Genomic DNA, 18,512 nt, shown 5'->3' with positions numbered 1-18,512 from the left:
GAAAGACACATGTTCTTACAAAAATAAAAATCACATCTAAATAAGATTCTTAGTGTAAGCTCAGCACCTACAAATCCCAAATGCATCAAACAAACAGCGTAGCCCTGAAGGTCCTTTAGTTTGAGTTACCTTTTATTAGTGTTGTACTGCGACGAGCACAATAGCTCACAAGGAAGAGTTTGATAAGCACGATGCAAAAGAACACCCTAAAGCCATTTTCAGTCGCATTAATGATCATGACATTCTGATTCTTTTTTTTTTTTTAGGTTAACGAAAAATATGAAAATAGAGTTCACGGTACATTTAGGCACACTATTAACACAGACTGTACACAGATATGCACAATTTTTCATAATCATAGATTCATAAATACTGGGGTTAAAAAGACAAGCTTTCCTGTATGGAGCGATGTGCAGAAAGTTAGAAGTGACACCTCCTCCCGCGTGGGAACACAACATTCCCCTCCCAGTAAGTGATGCTCCAGTTCATGTCCTCCTCGGCCAATCAGAATCCTCCAGGGCTGCTCAATGTAAGCAAACCAGAGCAGGCGAAGGAGTTCTATCCAGCGCCTGCAGCAGAGCGGGGGCTCCGTCCCACACACGGTTGCTACGGTAAGTGCTCATTACAGGGCACGGGTCCCTCCAGCTGTCAGTTAATAACCACAAAGATCTGTTCCCACTCAACAGAACGGGCCAGAATGCACGTACGAGTTTAAAAAGAAGCCGGTAGGCGCCCCTGAACTAACTATAGCCCATTGAGCTAATCATCAGGCTGCTACACAGAAACCCGCCCGATTGAGGCCCAAAACAGAAGATTCTGTACAAGTGGGCCAGAGATGAGGGTAAAATACCCCCCAAAATCAAAAGAAACGCAGACTTATAAAACAAGTCTGTAAAATAAACATAGTACTTTTACAACAACGGAATGTTAAGTTGTTGGGATGAGAAAAATTACTTCTTTTTTTTTTTTTTTTTAAGTATACAATGATTCAAAATGCACATGCATTCAAGGGAAAAAATATATTGCACAAAATGAAAGACATTTGCTGGGTTTATCGGTATCTTGATTTCCTTGTTCAGTCAGGTGAAGGGGAGCTACCTCTAGTGTGCGCCTCTTGGTCAGTATATCGTTTTAAGGCTGGTTCACTAGCTCACACCGTTTCTGACTGAAGACTGAATCTTCAGACCAGCACAACCATTCTCTCTTCTTACACACAATTCTACATGAGCCAAATACACTCGACCAGAAGGTACATTCTTTGATGGTTCGCTTGGACGGCCGGAGCCGAGGCTCCCACAGCTGTGTCCTCACAGCGTTTATGTTGTTAAAAAGTTAAACTTTGCGTTCTTTCCTCATCCGATTAAGGACATCCTGAACACCAAAACAAATACGTGCACGCACACACACACACACACACACACAGGTTCTGACCCTTGCGTTAAAGGGGATGTGGTTCTATTCTTTGAGAATCATGGGTGGTACATTAGATGTCACACTTTGGTGAAAACCCCGGTGCCCCCAAAAATAAACCTTCCTTCTCAAGAGTCATTGAGGCTGGAAAAGATGCAGACAATGAAAATCGAAATCAGCTCTTTCAACCCATATTTGTTCAGTCACATTTTAAAATCGGCGCCTTTTTAACCCCATTGACGTATTTGGTTGCTATGAACAAAAAAAAGTGTGCAGCCTTTGTAGATAAAGTGTCTACAGCGAGAGGGAAGGTGTGACTAGAGCCGAGGAGCCCGGTCACAGAGATGAGTGATTCGGCCCAAAAGACAGAAGCGGGAAGGTAAGGCAAGGTGTGTGCTATGCTATCTACTCCTGCAGTTTAAAAACAATAGGTTTTGTGGGCCGCTCTCTGGACCAGGAGAAAGCAGCATTGACCGGCCCAGGATAAAGCTAAACACAACTAAAAAAAAAAAAGAAGTCCAAAAAGGAGGAGGAAAATATTGAAAAGACTCCCGTCTCGGTGCAAATTACAGGATTTGTGTTTGCGCACGTTAGTGTGTTGGTCATCCTTCACTTCTGTCTTGACAGAAATAATCAGCTGGATAATTGGAGTGTTTTTCACTGAAAAGAATGTGTGAGGGAAGTGGACGGGCAGAAATCGCACACCTCAACGTTCACATCAAGCCCCTCCCACCCCCACTCTCAAGTCTGTGTCTCTGTCCTCTCCTGTCACCTCTTGAGGGAGGAGGATTTGAGTTTTTGGCCGTATCTGTGGATTCGTGGCGAGCGGGAGTGCAGCTTGACAAAGAGCTCGGGAAATTTGTACTGGGGGAACATTGTCTCCAAGAAGCCCTCCAGGAAAACGTAGACCAGCCGACGGTTCATGGGTTGGTACTGAAACATGTCGAAGACGCGGAGTATGCCTTTCCTCGTGGTGTCCGCTCCGATGATGTGCTTCAGCTCGTCTGAGGGGAATATAGCGGTCAGGAGCGAGCACAGACAGATTAAATTAACAATTAAAGGTGAAATGGACAGATGAAAGACGGTTGCTGCAAAAGACTCAGCGTGTGTGTGTTTGATTCAGTCCGTCCAATTTGGGCTCAATCCGTTTCCCACCCCTATGTTTCAGCCGACGATTATAAGACAAAATATGTTCTAACAATGTTTTTGCCGTGGCAATGAAGAGTGCGTTATAATAAAAGATCACAAGATTAAGTGTGTGTACCTGGCATAATGCCCAGCAGACTGGTCTTGGCAGCTATTCGTGTCCTCATTCGGATGCTCTTGTCCCGGCGGGGTAGCGTCTCAGCCAGGATACCGTTGGGCCAGTAGGAATCCCTGTACGGAGGCGGAGCCACTGAGAGTCACTCGGAATTCTTCTGACCAATCAGTTATTTCAAAAAAGGAAAACGGTGGTCAACTTACCTGAACTTCTTGACGTAGTCTGCAACCTGCTCAGGGGACGTCAAGTAGTCCACGTGGTCCACTATTTTCCTAGAGTGACAAAGGAGGATTCAGGTTGTGCGCCGTGTGACGCCGTTTACTTCCCTTTATTCTGCGTTCAAGAGAGAGATGGTCTGAAGCTCTGCACAGGTGTTGAGCTGTGAAGGTGCAACTGATTCTGCAGGGAAGATGTTTGTGCATCTTAAGGGCCATGAATGTTTGTCAGAAATTCCGTATTTTGGGGGGATTATATCTGTTACCAAGGGTTAGGGTTAGGGGACAGCTGAACTCACTGCAAATAGGACGCAGATTTCAATTAAGTTCAAGTCCTGGATGACACAGGTTGTACAAAGATCCTCCTGAGGAAAATACTAGTTCAGCATCGTTCTAAAACCAGACATCGTTGACCGGTCTTGTTGAGATTTATAGACGCAGAAGATGTTTACTAGGCGCAGAAGACGATATAGATAAATAAAACCTTTTTCCATGTATATGTGTGTGTGTTCTATATTGTGTCTCTTACCGGTTGATGGTGTCTCCATACGTGGCCCGGATGAGCTGCTGTAGCAGGTTCTTGATGTTCCTGCGCAGCCACTGGTTTTTCTCCTTGAGGTCAAACACTTCGTCCATCAGCAGCAGCATTACCCTCAGCGGGATGTTATCGTCCACCTGCAAACACGGATAAACACACGGATGAACATTTAAACTTTTTTTTTTTAACAAAAAAGGAAACAAAAGCAAGAAAGCAAAAACCTGCCACGACTCACGTTGTCATCGAGCTGCGCGGAAACCCGACAGTGTTCAGGGTCGATTTCAGACTTTGGGAGGAGGGGAGGCACCTGGATAAAAAAACAGAAACATCAGACATCAGACCTCTTTCACATTTTCATTGAAGAAGATCAGCCATCACACAGATTTTGAGTCCCATAGGCCCAATGGCCTCGTCTGTTTGTAAACTACTAAATCAGTTTGGGTCCTGAGTAAATATCAGTCTGGATGCAACAGGTAGTGATTACATCGACTGCACTGCATCCACATTTGTAACTTCCAATGTAAATTGTAGTATGGTTTTTATTCTTTGGTCAGAAGACTACCCCTTGAGACAAAAAAATATATATAAACTGAAAAATATATTGTGATGATGAAATCAACCATGTGATGTCGTTACCTTCAGTATGGACTGTTTAATGTCCTGACCCAGCCTTTCTGACATGCGGCCCATATTATCAGAGACCTTGGTCATGCCTTCAGCCAGACTGTCTGGGAGGCCCTTTACCGCGTTGGACACATTTCTCATGGAGCTCCTCAGAGGATTTACTAATGTGTCTATCTGATGGTGGAAAAAAAAACATTAGAACACAAGACAAAAGGACAGCCAAACACATCTCTGATTAAATCAACGAGAATAATATGTCATACAGTAGTCAATATATCACATATATTGACAACGGACTTGTATAACTAAAAACCTGTTAAAAAATAAAAAAGTAGAAACCTTGCGTGCAAAATCTCCCTTGCCCTTGCTGTAGGCCTTGTTCTCTAGGAAGTCATACACATAGGGAATCAGCGTTGGACAGCCCTTCACCATCTCTGGGTTCAGCAGCAACTGGCACAAATACACAAAGTTACTGGTATGCACTCAATAAAATGACGTGAGCCAACAAAAGCATTACAAATTTAAACAGGTCAACACGAAGATGGAAAATGGTTACCTGTAGGTACGCATTTAGGTCTTTTTTTCTCTTCTCCAAGAAGTCCCTGTCCATGTTGTTGAATGTCTTCTTTCCCGGCAGCTTGAGGATCAACGCCAGGTTCTCAAACTAAAATAAAAATTCAGGCGCCACTTAAAAAGGGAGATAACTAAGTTCATGAGATGTTGCGCCGGGCTTAAATACTAAGGTCACTGCTACAGAAACACCATCTCTCACACACACACACACACACCTGTTCAGTGATCCTCATGTGGAAGTCGTGAAAGTCAGAGTAGCGGCGATAGGTCTTCCAGCAGTCCTCACTGCCGTCGTGGCTGCGTCGGAACACGGTGATCGCGTACAGCGCGTAGGTCTTACCGTGGTCGTTGCACACCCCTGCAGCACCCCAGAAGCCGGGGAGAGAAGCGTCAGCTACGGCGCCCGGAGATACATCCGAAAGCGGAATGGTGGGGAGGGGGAGGCGGATGAAAGCGGAAAAGAAAGAATGTGTGTGTTCAAAGCAAAAGAAAAAAGGGTGTGGAAATGTGACAAAATGACAGGAAAGGTAAGGAAGGGGGGAGGATGAAGGAAAACGGAAGAACAGAAAAACAGTGAAGGGGATAAAATGAGGAAAATAAAGAATACTGGAAAACAGTGTGAAGTGACAAAGCTGACAGATTGAATGAAGCTGGGAGACTAAAAGTTGATACATGCAGAAGGGACCAACAGGGGCTAAGACATATACATACAAGTACACAATATACACAACAAATACCATAAAACTGCACCCAAAATCCAAGTGAGAGTAAACATAGCATGTTGTCAGAATGTAGAATAAACTTAAGTTTTATTTACAACCATTTTTCTGAAAAAGTGCCTTAGTGTTTCAATCACTCTTTTAGATGTTATTGCGACAGTGAGCTCACAAAAGGAGTGGACGAGACTCTGTGCGTGTACCTGTGTCGGAGATGAAGGCATGAAGGTGTATAGTTTCATCGTGAAAGGAGTTGGACAAGTCGTCCAAAGACTGAAATCACAAGAAACAAGTCTTCATTAAACTATATAGTTTGCCAACGACGTTGGGTCAACAAAACAAATCCAGGTTTTTCAAAGCCCTGCAGCAGGAAGTGAAGGAGACTCACTAGGTTTATGCTTCCTGTTGGAGAGCCATTAAATGATTCACCATCGCCGTCATCAGACCCCCGGTAGCTTGGCTCTTTCAGCATGTCTAACTCTGCTAGCATGCGGACGTACAGAGGACTCTGCTTGAAGGACGGGTAGTAGCGCTCATCACGCAGCATCATGTCATACACCTGGGATAGATATGTGTGCAACAATTGGTAGAAGAAGAAAAAGATATATAGTCTCTTAGTATTGGCATGATTCATTATTTCCCTCATACACAGACAGCAAGAGATTTAGTACATTTCTCTGGATTTCATCGAATATCTCTGGCGTGGGGTCGTCTTTCTGTATCTTCTCCCCTAGCGTTAGCACAGATGCTTCGTCCACCTGAACCCTGGGAGACGCCTGTGAGTGAAGGAAAAAAATAACAAGATTGATGAGTACACAAGCTAAAGAATGATTTCAGTGTTTTTTCTTTTACGTGATCGCTCCCACCTTGTCCGAGAGGTATTGCTCGTAGACACCCAGCGCAGCGGCCTTCAGCAGCCCTTTGGTGGCGCTGGGCTGCTTCTTGCCATCCGTCTTCCAGGCCTGCATGGCCTCCAGCTGCTGCTGTGCAGTCACCCTGTAGCCCTCCACGGTGAGCCAGAAGAACAGCTCCGCCTGCGCGCCCGCCAGCTGCATGAAGTCTGGACAGACAGACAGACACACGGGTTGGTGTTCGTCGGCCATCGCACGCGCGTGCGTAGCTAGGATGCCGGCACAGGAATACACCGTACAATCTACCGTAATCTGATTTGTAAAGCGGACCTAAACCTTTAAAAATCTCTGACGAGGTCATCTGGGACCCAAAGGGGCAATGTGCCTAGTGAGACGGGTTTGGGTTATGAATTCTAGAGCAATGGAATAAGTTATGGATTAAAGAGATGATTAACAGAAATGTTCAGGATTAGGGCCTCGGGATAACTTCAGTGACGTTCATGTGATGATGCATTTCGAGTATTACCCATGAAGAACTGCAGGGCGATGTTGTGGATGAGGATGTGATCCAGTGGGATGACACACAGCTTGCCAAAGTTGGCTGCCAGCTTCAAGGCATCCACCTCCTACACAACATATTAAAAATGAGAAGTAAAGGCCGATGCAAAGCAGAAGAGTATTCTTTGCCTGACTCCACATGTTAGAACTTAACCAACAAACTGACTTTGAGCACAAGCATCTGGGACTAGCAGACAATGATTCACTATCACACTAACTATGAGAGAAGGATTTTTTTTAGCGACGCTCCTGTTAGCACAATACAGCGCCGCTGCAGTCTCTCACCTTGCCGGAGTGTAGTCTCTGGATCCTGGTCTCACACACCTTCTTCACAAACAGAAGACTGTTAATCTGGTTTTTGATCACATTGATGTCTGGAGGAAAGAGAAACAAGGGAGAAGTTGAAAGCAGTGCATTCATTTAGCCATACTTTAACTTTTCACATTCTTATTCCTGAGTCTGTGTTATGTCCCTTTGAGCTAATGTGTGAACAGTGACCGCAGGCGCGTTTGTTGTTTTTATCACGGCAAGAAGAGGGATCATTTACACAAAGATACCATCGAAAACGAGAAGGATGACAACGTCAGGGAGCTTCTGTCTGTGGACCATGTCCAGTTGCATGCTTTGGTTTAATATGTGCAGGTGTCTGTATGTCAGTGAGAGTTCCCACCATCTCCGGCAGTGTCCAGAGAGCGGAGGTACTGCAGCTCCTCCAACACCTTGTCTTTGACGGCCTCCAGCTCAGCCGCTTTGTCTGTGAGCTTCAGGATGTTCATAAAGGCTTCATAGTTACAGCTAGAGTCCCGGATCTGTTTATTAAAATAAAAATAAATAAGTTATTTAATTTGGCTGTTACTGGGATAGTTTTATTTTAATATAATGTAGGCACAGAAAGCCAGTTGGGATACTCTCTAATGGGTAGGAAGTATGCACAGGTGTCAACTCTCACCATCCAGATGACAAACTGGTTGATGTAATCTGGGTCACTGAGCTGGTTGATCAGAGGCAGCAGCACACCACGGGCCAGCACCTCCTTTAAAATAAACAACGACGTGCATTTTTAAAGTTTTTTAGACTGTTAGGGCAGTGTAGCCTATTCAGGAGCCAAAGAGAAAGCATTTGGCTGGCGGCTCAACCATGAGAGGAACGCAGGTTGTACAACATATTGTGTGACTTCGCGACTCATATTTGCATTGAAGACCAACAAAGTCACGCGAGTTGTTCTTTGGCAGACGGTGCGAGTGAGAGTTTCCATGACTGTTTGTGTGGACTTACCCGTAGGAAGTATCTCATGTTCTTGTTGTGGAAATCTCCAGGAGGTAGTAACAGATAGAGAAGCAACTCACACAAGTCCCGAAGAAAACCTGTCACACACACACACACACACACACGCACACACGTTCAGTGTTTACAGCGAATACGGTTTAGTTGGACAGCGATACATTTTTATACAGTGTAAGTTGTAAAGGCACGTTAGAAAGGCATTTACCTTCTTCATCTTTGTGTGAGGTGCATACGACGTCTCGACAAATTTTCCTTTCCATCTCCACCTCGGCCTCAAAGAAGGAGTCCACCAGCTCCTCTGTTATGTCCCCTGTTCACACATCACTCTGCGTCATTGTATGATGTAGGCCATGACCGACAAACTCAGAATAAACCATTTTTTTAAACATTAGTTAGCCACCTGCACAAGTCTGAGTGTTCAAAAAAATCATTTTTAGACAAAAAGCCTTTGTGCGTTCTGTTTGGGATTATTCTGTCCGGTTTGTGTGAGAGTTACACAAACGTTTTGGTTTGGTTAAAACAATGCCTCCATTTACTTCAATTCAAAAAGACTTTTCTGTATTTCGTGATCATCTGTTCACTGAGGAAGCGTGAAGTGAAACGTTAAGAACTGAAGGTGGAACGGAGGGCGTAGTTGCCTTACTCTGCTTGTCCTCTCTGTCAGCGAGTCGGTCCTGGGCTTTCCTGAAGACACGCAAATGGGTGGCAAAGTCGTCCACCAGGCGAGTGGTGAAGTAAGGCTGCCAGTCCACCTCTTTGGACCTTTGAGAATACATTTTTTTTTTTTAAACACAGAAATAATGCAGGATGTTACAACATTTACAAAACACACAATATCTAGATGGACAAAGGTGTTGCTGGTACCGTGTAGAGAACTGGACGAGGGCGTTCTGTAGCGTCTGTCTGATCTCCAATAAGAAGGAATCATCCTCGCTCAGAGTGTAGTACCAGTACTGGATGTAGTCTCTCAGAGCAAACTGGATCACCTAAAATGAGAAATAAAGAAATAGGAGGAGGAGCAGCATGGAAATTAAAGTTAGTCAAAACAACACAATGAGCTGGACTGAGAGGGGTGGGGATTGGAGTGTGAATGAGTATCAAGTACTTAATTTAGGGAAAATGCAATCTCTTTATTGTCAGTGTAAAGTTTTATACCGGAAAATAGTTTGCTGGGCTGTTAGGTCTTAGGAAACCTTGGTAAATCCATAATTCTGTTGTGCATAATGCATGTGGTAGAGATCGAGCAGAGTAGTAGAATTAAGATAAGGACTCAGTCAAAGGATGATTTACTGCATATGAGAAAAGACAAAAGAGGAAGCGCCAGAATAACCATCAAGACCACAGCCATCTCGCAGAGAACTTGGCGCCGATTTACACGACGTCACGTTTTGCTGTGCTGAAGATGTCACGGTTCAGATGCTGCTGAAATGATTAATGTGCATTCCCGGGGAGGAAGGGAGAAACCAGCTCACCATAGCAGAGCCGTCAGTGTCATCTGACCATCACAAAACTGTCGTGTCTGCACTTAATTCTGTCAGCCACACTGAGATTCGTTGTGTTGTAACCACAGGATAGGGTGGAAAGAAAAACTGGACGTCCAGACAAAAGCCTGTAAGCTCTTCTTGCACACTTGTAATGCGGACAGACAGCCTCACCATCATTTCGAGGATCTAGTTGCGAATGTGTTAAGCTTAAGGACATTCTGAGTCAATCACCAGCGGACTCACTGTCATAGATTAAAAGATGAGAAGAGCTTTGGTGGAACATTGACCGGGTAACAGTATAGAAACTTTCAGTTCCACTTTCTGTTGGGACGATCCGTCTGATTAGAAGGCCACATAATGCAACATTATCTTCTGACATGTAATTCTCAATACATTTTAATCTTGTTTTGTAGACATTGTAATGAAATATTTATAAAAAAACACCAAAGCTGTTTATTAACCATTTTAAAATCATACAAAACAATATGCATTACTTTCACTGGAGGTAGTCAAGTCAGTGTTGAAATTGATTTTAAAGACGAATGACAATTAATAAAAGTTTAAAAGCAGAGCTGAAATCAATTCCGTTTTTAATCGAGATTGGGAATATGTTTTGTAGTACCTATTATAATTGAATAAAGCTGCTATTTAATACACACATTTTATAATTCTAATTGGTGGAAAAACATAGTTTTGAGGGGTTAAGGCTTGAGGTTTGCACTGTTTGACAGTGTCGTCTCTGTCAGGCTGTGCATACTCTCTGGCTTCAGGCGTTGCTGAGCTAGTTAGGGACTTAAGTGGGCCACAGTAAAAATGTGTGGATTGCTGGTATTTAAAAGTCATAAGCATGTTATTTTGTGTGGGCTTCTTTCCTCAATCGTCATCGGTGCAGTGCTTTTTATTACCGGGCACCTCATTCTGATCAAAGGTAAAATCGTGGCGCTGGTGAACCTTAGACACAGGGCAAGTGTGCAGGAAGTATAATGGAACAGACTAAACACAACACACACCTGTTGTAGTGGTTCATCAATGAAACTGGATCCAGTCAGTCTCCTGTCAATTTTGATGGGTTTCATCTCCAGCTTCATCTCATCCAATGTCTAAAGGGGACAAAAATAAGTCAACCAATAAAGACCATTATGATCTATATGGCAAGCTGACTTCAGCAACATGACTAATTCATTAGTTTAAATAGATGAGGTCAAACAGCATCCTTTTACCTTCAGTATACCAATTTGTGTGGGCGGCAGGTAAGAATGCTCGCACTTTTCCAGGTGTTTCTCTGAGTTGATCTTCCCGTAGAGCAGAGTCACCGCAAAACCCCTGGAAAACCGAAGAGTGAATGAGAGAACAGCCACAGACCATCCATCAGGTGGTTAATGAGGGCGAGCAGGCTCATTTTAAGACGTGCTGGATAGTGTGATGGTCTTCCTTCTCACCCTCCAATGAAGCAGAAGACATAAAAGGCCAGGTAGAATATGGCAAAGGGTCCAAAGGTGACAAGGAACAGCACGACTCCAAGACCCCCCCATCCCCAGATGGACAGACTGGCCTTAAAAAAAAAACAGCACAAAACAAGTCTATTTACACTTCAGTTTATACTTTAACCAGTCTGTGGGTCGTTACAGAGTTGCAGACACTCTGGATTGCATTCGTTTACGATCATGTTTTAGTTCTTCTGGTGCTCGGTCACCTGGTCCCGATTAGGGACTGATCTGATCACTTCCCACTCAGTGAAGGAAAAGCAACAACAAATATCGAGCAAGTCAGGCGAGACAGACATTGTACAAGGATATCATTCATCGATAAAACCCCATCCTACACGTTAGATGTTGGAACAGGAGACACATTGTGGTGTGTTGCATTGTTCGAATCAGGCTGTGTGTGTGTTACATCCTATGGTTTTCCTGTTATTGTCAATGGAGGAAACCAAGCTCTCGTTTCCATCCAGCAGCTCGTTGTCCCAGTTCTCTACATTACTTTAGTAAAGTGGCCATTTCTAACATTCATCTTACAGAGTCACGAGTCAAAGAATACAAAATGCAGAGTTTTCAGTCTGTTACACGGCAGGAAAATCTCTAAGCCAGAAGCAGAGGAAGTTTTTTTTATTATGAACTGTCTATTAGTGAACACAAACATATTAACACAAGTATTAGTCACTGGACAATGTGAAAGTTGTGTCACAATTATCCTTCCCAAAATAATTATTCACTTTATTATCCCACTTATCAAAACATGCGTAAAATGGCACTAAAATATACTAGAATAATTTGATTGGGTATTTCATTCATAGGTAAATTGTGAATTTCTTTAAAGAAAACCTTTTAATGAAAAAAACTTCTGCAGTCTGTCAATGAGCTCCACAAACTTGTTTAAACCAGCGTGTGCAAGCCGTAATAATGAAACCAGGCCATGCAAACCACAGCTAGTTCATTAATACATTAATTAATATACCGTGTTATGGGGTATTGTGAGAAATACAGTTATGTAGGTTAATTGTTGACCTGTAAAAATAGTCTGCCACACTATATAAAAGCTACGTGTTGCCCGCAGAGCAATCACATGGACGGAGTGATGATCTTTGGCTTCCCGACATTCAGTGCTAGAGTTCCTTAGATAAGCAGCTCCTCCGATGGCGCCAGTTAGACACGGAAAGAATTTCCTCTGGACACCGAGACATTGTCCTCTCTGCCACAGCCAGCTGTGGACAATCGGATGACACACGGTGTAAACGGTGATGGCCAGCTTTTAAAGTATAGCATGACCACGACACACAGGGAGCCTATTGACGATCAATGCGAAGCTAACTACTGGCGAGGAACATGGTCAGGAGCTAAAACTTATTTATTCACAGAAAAAGCCCCCATAAAGTAGAGCGAGAAAGGACCACTGAACTGCAACAGAACATAAACCTAGCTAATTAAAAGCTAAGAACGGCTAATTATACTTTGATTACAAATAAATCAATATAAAAAAGAATTTAATAAAACAGCAATTTTAAACATCCCATGAAAACCTAGAGGCAATGCTGAGCTCATGCCAAAGAGGCATGCCTCATGACTAGGAAAACCTGATGACGTTTCATCGTTTCCACTTCCAATCTGTGTAATTTCATATTGAGTATATTCATAAAGTATCTGTATCCAATAAATCAGTTATTAGGCCACCAACTGATCAAAGTAGGACGGTGGGCGGGCTGCACGTGGTACATCACATAGGTATCCGTTTGCATAGGAGACTGTAGTATTACACCTCTGCAATTGGTTAGTGTTATTGACTTTGGTAAATCCAGAATAACCCTGATAACACAACAGTCCCACACCAACACACACAAACTGAGAACACAATCTTTGTTTATGAACCCGATTAATGAGATCATGGAACACATTGACAGGTAATGCAATTACTCTGAAACCCTCATTTTCATGTAACTAGTCAGTAATTAGTTCTCTTCCTTACCACATCTTGAACAAAAGCTAATTAATGTATTTAATATGAGGTGTTCTTCTTTGTTGAGTAAACTAATTTATGACAGTATAATAAAATGAGATTCTTCTGTACACAAGAAAAAGGTAATTACAAAAAGCAGACACATTCTGAAGGTGGGTTCACATTCACTCAGTCACAAACTGGTTCAACTAGCCCCTCTCTCAAGTCATGACTTGCTGGGACAGAGTCTGCAATAGTAGTGTTAGGACTCTAGGAAGAGCTTGGCTGGGCGTAAGAAGATGACTATCATTAAAGTTGAGCTGGGAGTGGTTAGGAAAACAAAAGGAATGCCGGTCACAGTGAAGATACATGGAGTTTACATCCTGCCACAAATGTTACGTTGCATTGTCCTGAACTCTGACGCTTCCAAGTATAGCAGTTTAAAAAAAAAAAACATTTAAGGATACCAAAGTAAATGCTAAGTCATGACTGTCCACCAAACCTGAAGAACTTGACCTGAAGTAACACATCCACCCTATTTACCTTTGACCCTCAGTCATCAGAGAGAAGGCAGTTGCTTCACAAGCTTCCGGTGAACGCACTGATCGCTTTACTTTTATTACCAGCACGCACACGCACACACACAAAATCTGGGGAGCAGAAACTAGTCAATAAACCTCTACAGTGAATGTAGTAATGTAGAAACAAGTGTCTAAGAGCACACTGACAGAGAGAGAATAAATTGTAAAAAAAGTTCAGAACGCACAACTTTCATCAGATTGCCTGACTGTTCCCACCACACAGCTTGCTGTCTTGTAAATGAAGTCTTAAGTTTTTCACACTGCATTGCTGATCGGACACAGTCTCAGACACTAAAAGACACCCCACCCACTTGGAGGAAACGCAAGACGAGCTCTCAAAACCAAATTTAGTCAGGAAAACAAACACACACACAAGAAGTGACACAGGCGACCCATGCTTGTTCACATTATCATTGGCACACATCCACCTGTTTCCACACTCCTTTACTATTTCCCCAATGCAGATCAGTCACCCCGTTATGTTTATTCATGCCGACACCCAATATTCCAGGTGCACCAGAAACTACTAGTATGTGCTGCCATTGTCCCCATTGTGACGCCTCAGACAGGTTTTTCCCCTCAATCGGTGCCACACACTCATTGGTTACAGCTTCCTGACGGGTCCTGGTAACTAGGCCGCCAGGTGTATCTGGAATGTGTGTGTGCAATGAACCGCTGCCTTCGAACAGTTGACACACAGTGCTCAAGCACCGACACGCAAGCTGTGAGCCAACGCTGGTTTCCCTACGATGCCGGGCTTTTGTGTGGGAGCTCCATTATTCTTCACAGAGTGTAAAATCACATCTAAAGTGTTGTAGTATGAACTAGACCTCCATCCCTGTAGCGGTTTAATACATACTCAGACAACAGACATACATACACAGACAAAAACAGCTTTTGTTTGTACAGTATTGATTGTTTAGTTGCATTTTTTCTGGGTGTGGAGGCAATTTTCAAACGAAAAAGAAATACTGGCCATCCTACCAAACGCAATCAATTCCTGAGAAAGTATTTCGAAGTTCGAATGTTTGAATGTATTCCCAAATGTCCAGTGTGACGTCAGCAGCGTATGTGGATGCAATCAGGGCGGCTGTGTGATGAGGCTGTGGAGGCTCGCCTCTGTAGGAAAGACGATAACCAAAATTCTTGAGTCATTGCAGCTTACGTAGGGTTTTAAACATGGACCATCTGCTCCAGTGATTAACACCCAAGGCCGGCGGGAACGCACACATCCAAACATTGAGACAACTCTTCCTTACGCAACCCACACTGAACAGACACACATAACACGTAATAAAAAGGGTAAAAAAAAAAACTGCATTGCTGTTTATATAATGACCAAGAAGTATTCATGTTATCTTATAACTTTACAAATTATTTGTTTTGAAACGCTAGTTTCATCTGTACGTTTCTCTTTCTGCCACATAGAAAAGTAAGGGAGCTTTTTCGATGCCCTTGACACACACACACACACACACACACACACACACACACACACACACACACACACACACACACACACACACACACACACACACACACACACACACACACACACACACACACACACACACACACACACACACACACACACACACACACACACACACACACTCTTATCTGTGCTTTGGAGATTATCATTTGCTGGCAAAAACAAATGGATACTGCTATTTCGGTGCTATGTGTGCACAAGTTACTGGTGCTTAGCTACAGTCCCGATGAGTTGGGTCATTGGGCGAGAGGTTAACTCAGCCCATTAAAGCTGTCCTGTGGGAGAACCACGGTTAATGCCTCAGAGCCTCAAACGAGTGGGGCTGACCGATCATGCTGCCCTAATCCACCAGGACCATTTGTGGAGTAACAAATACAGCTCGAGAGTAGAGATAAGCTGAACCATCTCATGATGACCACAGCACATCTTACCTCAAAAAACACAACTAACGAAATATTGCAGAAGCGAGCAGCTTCTCTGGCACGGAATATCTGGTTTAGGTAATTCACCCAAGATCCCAATCAACTGGTAGGAATCACGAGGCCGCGAGCATCTCACTTCTTACGTACACGCGTACACACAACGCACCTACTGGAAAGTGTACCGTTTGCAGTAGTTACCTTTGCCGCCCCACATTTATGGTTTTGTCGTGCGTAGCAGCTTTGGTGAAATCATACATAAAACTGATCCATGGAATGAAGTAAAATTCATCAACTGTTCACACAAGTCTAGCTGCGAACGCCACTCCTGTGTCTCAGCTTGACTTTCACCCACCATGGGCATATCTAGACACATGGCAGAACAGGGCTTGATATGCATCAGATTGGCAGTGTAACCGCTTCTATGTAGATAGTATACTTTACGTCTCTATTTAAGGAAGGCGCGACTGAGATGACAGGCAGGCCTGATGTGATCATGTGCTCGTCTGATGTCAACAGAGCTTTGATTAAGACACCTTAATGAGATTTTGCCTGGGATGAAAAGCAGATACAACTTTGTGTGCCTGAGGATGAACACTAAATGCACTCACATCCCCGTCATCAAACTAAATTGCTCTAAAAACATGTATTCATCAAGCTATGGGAGTAAAACAAAACGTTTAAAAAAAAAGGGTAAAATAAGTAGGTCACACAGAAATAAAGCATGTGCCAATGTTGAACAGAAATAAAAAAATACAGCAATAGGCATTTGCATAAACACACAGTGTAAAAACCTGCACTCAAATTGCATAAGAGGAGTCAAATGGACTAAAGCCAGCAGCTTTTTATCAACACAGAAAAACAGCCTCCAGTGAGCGATCTTGAAAGATTATGAGCTGCTGCATGCTCTGAAGTATCTCTGACCTCACTTATTTCCATAATTAAAAAAAAAAAAACATAGTACCAAGCTGGTGTGAAGCCCAAACCCATTCCAGAATGTTGTAAAAACAAGCCCCTCATTCACCCAAAGACTAAAGGTTAACATTATGCAAAAATCTGCCAGGCTATAGTTTACCATCCAACTGCACATTGCACAGAAACCAGTGCTCCCTGTCAGACATGCATAATAGGGCAGTGTGCCAAGTTAAAGCCTCATTACCAATGCTAAATCCGTGCTTAACACAGCTGGAGAGGTGCCTAAACGTGGCCGGGTCAAGTGCCTCACAGGCGAGGTGGAGAGTGCGTTGTGTTTGCTTGTGAACATACATCTAAAAAAAAAAAACAGCCCTGCACCGAGCAACGAGAAATAAAAAATAAGTAAGAACAACCGTGGCGAAACTACGACGTTATTAAGTCCCGCTGTCAAACCGGCTCGTCGGGCTGAGTGATCAGCCACTGACCGGCAACATGACGACCGCAGACTGAAAGACACCGGCGATCGGGCAGCTGTGTGCGTGTATAAACACACACACACACACACACACACACACACACACGTCCAAGATCTTCTCCCTAAGTGACAGTCAAACGAGAAGGAAATGGCCACAACGCGCTTGTCACCCGTGTGATGTCGTGCTCGTTGCCCAACAGGAACGTTAACGTATCATCACAGAAATCGGTTTAGAGAGCGAGCAACGTTAAAGTCAACAACTTGACTTTAAATCAACCTTGCTACCACGTAGCGTAACCCAACGTTACCTTACTTTCGCCTCCATTATTGGCCTGCCTTTCAGTTCCCCTAACCGTCGAAACGGCTAATTATACCCACCAGCTCACCTGTGTACGTTTTGATGAAGAAATTCGCTTTTGACGGACGTCACTCATAATCTAAATTTACTGCCGACATTGCCTGTGTCGAGCTAATTCCAGCGCGTTGTAGACAGCGAGCGGCTCATCGTATTAGCGAAAGGGTTAACCGTTTAATCCCGGGATGACCGCCTCTTTTAACGGGCAGCTTTCCCTTAAGGCACAGCGGCGATGTGTCGTCCTCTCCCCGGTCGGGGCTGTGTGTTTACCTGCGCCGCTTACGCTAACACTGCTAGCCGCTACGAGCTAACTAGCCGCGTCTATCATTGGAAAACAAACTACGGCGACGGCGCGCACGCCCGTTTTCCCAGGCGCTAACTTACCTCTGCGAACATTGTCCAAAAGACTGTGGTCGCGGTGGCTCTGGCTAACCCCACCACATTGTAACATGCGAAGAGGAGGTTAATGTCTGGGTTAAAAACGGTCGTATTTCCAATCTCCGTACCCTCCTCGGAGCGTCGCCATGTTTGCAAGATTTACGTCTCGGGTGCCCTGTTTCGGGACGTCGCCCAGCGATTGGCTGGGAAGCGATGACGCAAAAACACACCCGTGACTGATTGACGGGCACAAATGCAGTGCTAATGACACCGACTGACCCAAATATAAGAATCTGGTTTACCGCAAAAACAGAACTTTAAAAAGAAAGTCCAGGCAGATAGCAAATTATCTTCTATGTCTTGTTTTGAATAATGTTTACCTCAATAATATAATATAACTACGCTATATGCTGATGTAGGGGCAAACCAATCATAGCGATTCTTCAAAATATATTGTCACCTTGATATGGTTAATTCCATTTTAGGAATATGTTAAAACAAACTTTTGATCATGTTGATTGTAACTCTTTTATCCTGAGGAGACTAAACTCTCAAATACGGTACGTGGGATCTGTTAAAATTGAATCATCATAATGTAGTATATATCGTCATGATTGTTTGTATGCAACCACAGAACTTATTTTTCATGTGGAAAAATAAAATGCACTGACAATCAACGTCTGAGTTAAACACAATTCATCATTGCACAATTTTCTCACATCTCTTCATCCCATTACAATCCAGGTATCAAACAAGCTATACCAACATAGGCTCAATCACTAAATGTAACTTGTACTCCAATTCAACATCCATTTTTCCCAGAAAATAAATAAATGGTTTGTTCTTGTCACTAGCCCCTTGGGGAAAACAAGGTGCACTATATGAAGAATGCACAAAACCAGAGTACAGTAGTTTGATCACATGTTTGGCCAATGGCTACATGCAGACCTGGTG

The 18,512-nt window shown here is 43.5% G+C and overlaps 1 protein-coding gene across 2 annotated transcripts; it reads right to left on the bottom strand.

Annotated features, from left to right (window-relative positions):
- Nucleotides 1-111: 111 nt before the first annotated feature.
- On the bottom strand, nt 112-17,740 carry snx13 (sorting nexin 13). Of its 2 annotated transcripts, none has more exons than XM_062558673.1 (25): nt 17,565-17,740; nt 10,954-11,066; nt 10,735-10,837; nt 10,525-10,614; nt 8,895-9,016; nt 8,674-8,792; nt 8,236-8,340; nt 8,022-8,110; nt 7,696-7,779; nt 7,417-7,555; nt 7,032-7,120; nt 6,715-6,814; nt 6,204-6,397; nt 6,009-6,113; nt 5,726-5,896; nt 5,541-5,610; nt 4,837-5,015; nt 4,605-4,712; nt 4,388-4,498; nt 4,061-4,222; nt 3,660-3,731; nt 3,416-3,561; nt 2,875-2,943; nt 2,675-2,787; nt 112-2,414 (listed from the first exon to the last, which is right to left on the bottom strand). In XM_062558673.1, the coding sequence occupies exons 1-25, from the start codon at nt 17,574-17,576 to the stop codon at nt 2,179-2,181; spliced, it is 2,901 nt and encodes a 966-aa protein (XP_062414657.1). In that variant the 5' UTR covers nt 17,577-17,740; the 3' UTR covers nt 112-2,178. The 2 variants fall into 2 exon arrangements, with proteins under 2 accessions (XP_062414657.1, XP_037329486.1); XM_037473589.2 differs by having other exon boundaries at nt 4,837-4,979.
- Nucleotides 17,741-18,512: the final 772 nt, after the last annotated feature.

The sequence above is a fragment of the Pungitius pungitius genome, chromosome 17, assembly GCF_949316345.1.
Source record: "Pungitius pungitius chromosome 17, fPunPun2.1, whole genome shotgun sequence".
Classification (NCBI taxonomy): Eukaryota; Metazoa; Chordata; class Actinopteri; order Perciformes; family Gasterosteidae; genus Pungitius; species Pungitius pungitius.
The sequence above is the reverse complement of the archived record's forward strand: the minus strand, read 5'-3'. Positions and strand labels throughout refer to the sequence as shown.

Excerpts from the sequence above, each read along its gene's own strand:
- snx13 (XM_062558673.1), bottom strand. Across the intron at positions 7,780-8,021 it reads ACATGAGATACTTCCTACGG|GAGGTGCTGGCCCGTGGTGT; the intron begins GTAAGTCCACAC and ends TTTATTTTAAAG. Across the intron at positions 4,713-4,836 it reads ACATGAGGATCACTGAACAG|TTTGAGAACCTGGCGTTGAT; the intron begins GTGTGTGTGTGT and ends TTTTTATTTTAG.